Raw genomic sequence first — 4,589 nt, 5'->3', positions numbered from 1 at the left:
CTTTTTAGCTTATATACGCCATGTCAATTTGGCCCCGTTCTAGTTTTTTTTTTATAAGCCAAAACTTGCATTAAATTGAGTACAAGGGGTACTCAACCCAAATATAAAGAAACAAACAAGAAAAAGCAAAAACCAAACCAAAGACAAACTAGAGCTAAAACAGTGTTAGCCCCGTTCGTTGGTTTGTTTTTGCAACCTGCTATGGGATTTTTTGTTTTTCCTGCTGCTCGTTGGTTTGTTTGGCCACTGTTTTAGCCCCGTTCTAGTTAAACTCTTTTTTAAACTATTATTATTGGGCTTCTTCATATTTATGCGGTTGGGCTTGTCTCTTAAAAATTGACTCAATATGTTCCGGTCTAGAACTCCGGTCAGGGCTAAGCAATTAGTAAACGACAGTAGAATATGACAAAGTAGCAAAATGAGTAAAAAGTGTTGGATCCCCCACCGCATGGGCGATGTCCTCTTTATATATCATGATGTTTTGACCCGTTCGGGTCATGGGTCGCCTGACCCAATAGTACAAATTCGGTAAGCCCATTCGACTACAAAGGTTGTAAGCCCAATAACGGTACACAAACCCACAAGACACCTAATCTTAAAAGCCATTTTGAGATGTAGTGTGTCTTTGACGTAAGCCCACAATACAATACTCAAAGCCCCTCAAGGTACAAAGACAATAACACTAAAATTACACTAAATTTAGATAATTGTTACATGTAAAGAAAAAATAGCTTATAACAAATGAAGAAAGCTTCGCCCTTGTCATTATTTGTACGCCCCTGTCATTTGCTGATGCTTTCTTGCCTGCTTTCTTCTCTACGATTCTGACCATAGTCTATGCCTGTCGCTTCAGTGTCATGTCCCTATCATAATCACAAACCAGATATGCAAATATTTCGAAACTGGAATTTACCTTCCCTAACACGTGATGGCACAAAACCTGACGACTCTCACAATTCCTTTCCACTCAGCATTTAATACTCACTATCTTAACCCTTTCAAACAGCATTCGTAAAAAAGTAATTATTACATTCAAACCTAAAGAAACGCGACTGTTTACTTCCACGAGACGTTTCACCAACGAAATTTTACCGGTCCAGCAAAGGACACATCTCCTCTCTTAAAGCCTAAAAATTTATGTGAAACCACGCGACTACTCCTAGTTATGACTATAAAAGCACCACCTCTCCTCATTTCTTACCACTTTCAATCTCCCCAGTAATTTCCTCACAAAATTCCAACGAGTGCTTGCTGCCTACTTTTGGAAAACAGAAGAACCTCTGAGAATTTTACAAGAGTACCCCGCGTCTTCTTCAAAGCTCTACTCTTTTTCTCCTGGTAAATCCTCGTCCTCTTCAACTATTTGTTTATCAACTTTAATGTTCACATCCCATCTTCTCATATTTCTACTCTTGGATTCAAAATCACATCAAATTTTTTCCACACAAACTCTTTTACCCAGAATTCTGAGACCTAACTGCCTAACATACCCATAAAACGGCTCATTCACAAACTTCTCCACCCTGATAACCCCCTTTTCCTTTTAATTTCAGGTAGATTCTCAAAAATGGTTGCAAAAAATTCTCGTAAGGCACCTAAGAACCGTAAAAACCCCACGGCTGTTGATTCCCTATGGGTTTCACGGAAAATCACAACTAGATTCAGTGATTTCCGTACCATTCCTAAAGTAATGGACCTGCTAACCAAATACACTTTTAGGGCTGACGGAAATGATGCTCACTTAGACATAATCGCATGTGCCCCTGATGAACCTTGTTGTTTTGGAAAACCTGACTCTAGTGGAAGAAACCACACATATTTTTTCCAAACCATATTTCTTGACCTCGAATACAAACTTCCCCTTTCAGACTTCACCTGTTCCAGCCTATCCCTAATGAATATCGCCCCAACTCAGCTATCTGCGAATGGCTGGGCTTATCTTAGGGCTTTTGAGTTTAGGGCTTCTCCTTTTTTGAAACCTCTGGGATGAAAGTGAAGGGTGAGTACATTTCTCTATCTTCCGCTAGAGGAAGTGGGCTTTTCACTCTGTTTAGGAGCAACTACAAACACTGGAAAGCGAAATTTTTCAAGTTGAGGGAATCTGAGAAAAGTAAAGACGTTTTCTACTATGATGACGGCACTCCTCGGTTCCCATTTTACTGGACTGATAAGCCCGAACTTATTTACAAAGTACCTGAATCTTCCTTAACTATTGATGAAAAACATGAAGTTGATTTCTTGTCAACAATTAATTTAAACCTCTATGACTTTTATGAAGCGTTTAAAAAGAGAGACTTAGCCAGATTTGTTGGTAAGAATCTCCTTTTATATCTCTCCCCCCATTTCTTTCGCCCCAAAGATTTATGACTTTCTACTTCTTAATTTCATTGCAGCTAGGATGGCACGCCTCTCTGAAGATGACATTCTCCGCTTCCGTCGTGAACAGCAGGCGTTGAAGAACAAGCCCTCTCCCGCCAAGACTTTGACTGAACCTGAAGGAAACCATTCTGAAACTGACAAGAATCCCGCCCAGAAAAGAAGAAAAAGAAATCTAGATTCTGAGAAGCCCACGGAGAAGACTAGCATTCAGTCTTCAATGAAAAAGTTTGTAGCCAAAGGTGCCAACCAATATGGATCTTCCAGCGCCCCGTCCCCTTCATGGAAGTATGAACTTAAAGAGTTTGATGACATGACTGCAGAAGAAGTCACTTCTTTATGGGATTCCCGTATCAATTTCAACACCCTGGTGGACACGAACCTTGTGTTCGAGGCTGACAGAGAGAAAATAAGAAAAATTGGGCTTCAGGAAGCCTGTCAAGCTGTTATGACCAAGAGCTTGGAAATTGCTGCGATTTCAAAAATGATAGAGCTTGAATCCAGTGGCTTCGATGGGCTTTCTACGGCCAAGAAGCTTGAAGACAAGGAAAAAGAGAACGCCAAATTGAAATCGACCATGAAGCTGTTGGAAAAATCTAACAAAGTCAACGAGAAAAAAGCCGCGGACCTGGCTTTGAAACTTGAAAAATTGAAGAAGACTTTAGAAGAAAACCAAGCCTTGATGAAGGCGAAAGAAGAAGAGAATAAGAAGATGAAGGAAGAGGCAAATCTTTTCACCTCTGAGAATACAAATTTGAAGGAATCTGTTGCCAACCTTTCCACCAAAACCACCTCCTTGAAGGCCTCCATCCTCTCCCAACTTGAAGCTGGCTTTAACAAGGCCAAAGAGCAAATTCTGTTCCTCAATCCGAACCTGCCTATCAACACTGATGGTATTGATCCTTATGCCAGGATCATTGACGGAAATTTGGTTCTGCCCAACTTTGAGGAAGAAGAAGAAGAAGAAGAAGAAGAAGAAGAAGAAGAAGAAGAAGAAAGAAATGACAACAAAGGTGAAGATGCCAATGACAAGGAGGGTGAAGGAGAAAACCACTAACTCTTCGCCAGAAAAATAGAGAATGATGTTTTGTTTCCTACTTGGTCTTATACCAAGTGGATGATTTAGCTTCTTGCTTTCCTACTTTTCAATTATCTCCGGTCTGTTTAAGGCGTACCACCTCCCCTTTATTTTAATACAAGCGTTCTTATGTTGAAAATCTCATTGTTATTGCTAAACCTTAACTCTCCATCGCCCTTCCTCACCTAGACTCATCACTTTTTCTTGTGATAATGATTAACTCCAAAGCTATTTTGCTTTTTTTTTAAACCTTAAACAATATATCAATAATATGAACAAACGAAAAATCTCTAAGCAACATATCAATAATATGAACAAATGAAAATAATTCACAGCATAGATACCTTTCACCCGGATTCTTTTTAATCACAGAACGATGGGTTCATTCAAGCTTTTCACGCAAAAGAAACTTTCACAGTTTTAACAACTATTCTTTGAATTCATAAGGCCTTTGCAATTTTGAATTGAATCAAAATAAAGGGATCAGAAGCGCAAATTGTTCTGATACAGAAATTTGCTCGCTTGGAGGCTTTGTGCTTAAGTTGGACAAGCTTAATCCAAGTTAAGGCTTTGCTTATGAATTCGTGGCCAAATGCTCTAGTTTTAAGAGACTTACTCTTTCTCAATTGTCTAGAATCGCCCAATTGATAGACCTAAGTTGAAAAGTAACTTAAATGCTAACAAAGCACTCAAGAAATTTTTAAAGGTTATGCCTCGTTAAAAACTCTCCCGCCCGGGGTAGAGAAAAGAGTGCATACTTGTTTTTTCATTAAAATTTAACATCATGCCTCATTAAAAACTCTCCCTAATAGGTAGAGAAAAGAGTGCATGCTACTGAGTCTTACTAAACAACCACATAGTCTTGACACTTAAAGAAGTACAGGAACCACCAAACAAATAAACACGACGTAGTCTTTGAACAGAATAAAACACACTGAAGCGAAATTTTTCAGAACACAACTTTAACTGTAGTAGTAGCGCAAGTGTTGTGCGTTCCATGCTCTTGGAACCCTGCGCCCAGATAACTTCTCCAAGTGGTAAGCCCCTTGTCCCAAATCACGCAGCACTCTATATGGACCTTCCCAGTTAGGTGTCAGCTTTGAATCAGTTGAACTCTTTGCCTTTCTGCGCAATA

At 39.5% G+C, this 4,589-nt stretch overlaps 1 protein-coding gene across 1 annotated transcript; it reads left to right on the top strand.

Annotated features, from left to right (window-relative positions):
- Positions 1–1,986: 1,986 nt before the first annotated feature.
- Positions 1,987–4,302, top strand: LOC130725449 (uncharacterized). The gene is made up of 3 exons (XM_057576675.1): positions 1,987–2,311; positions 2,394–3,307; positions 4,267–4,302. The coding sequence occupies exons 1-3, from the start codon at positions 1,987–1,989 to the stop codon at positions 4,300–4,302; spliced, it is 1,275 nt and encodes a 424-aa protein (XP_057432658.1).
- Positions 4,303–4,589: the final 287 nt, after the last annotated feature.

The sequence above is a fragment of the Lotus japonicus genome, chromosome 6 (assembly GCF_012489685.1).
Source record: "Lotus japonicus ecotype B-129 chromosome 6, LjGifu_v1.2".
In the NCBI taxonomy this organism is placed as follows: domain Eukaryota; kingdom Viridiplantae; phylum Streptophyta; class Magnoliopsida; order Fabales; family Fabaceae; genus Lotus; species Lotus japonicus.
The sequence above is the reverse complement of the archived record's forward strand: the minus strand, read 5'-3'. Positions and strand labels throughout refer to the sequence as shown.

Bases quoted from the DNA above. Each gene is read 5' to 3' on its own strand.
- LOC130725449 (XM_057576675.1), top strand. From the start codon at position 1,987: ATGAAAGTGAAGGGTGAGTACATTTCTCTATCTTCCGCTAGAGGAAGT. The intron at 2,312-2,393 runs GTAAGAATCTCC...ATTTCATTGCAG, and splicing joins AGACTTAGCCAGATTTGTTG to CTAGGATGGCACGCCTCTCT. The intron at 3,308-4,266 runs GTTCTGCCCAAC...TCTCCCTAATAG, and splicing joins GGATCATTGACGGAAATTTG to GTAGAGAAAAGAGTGCATGC.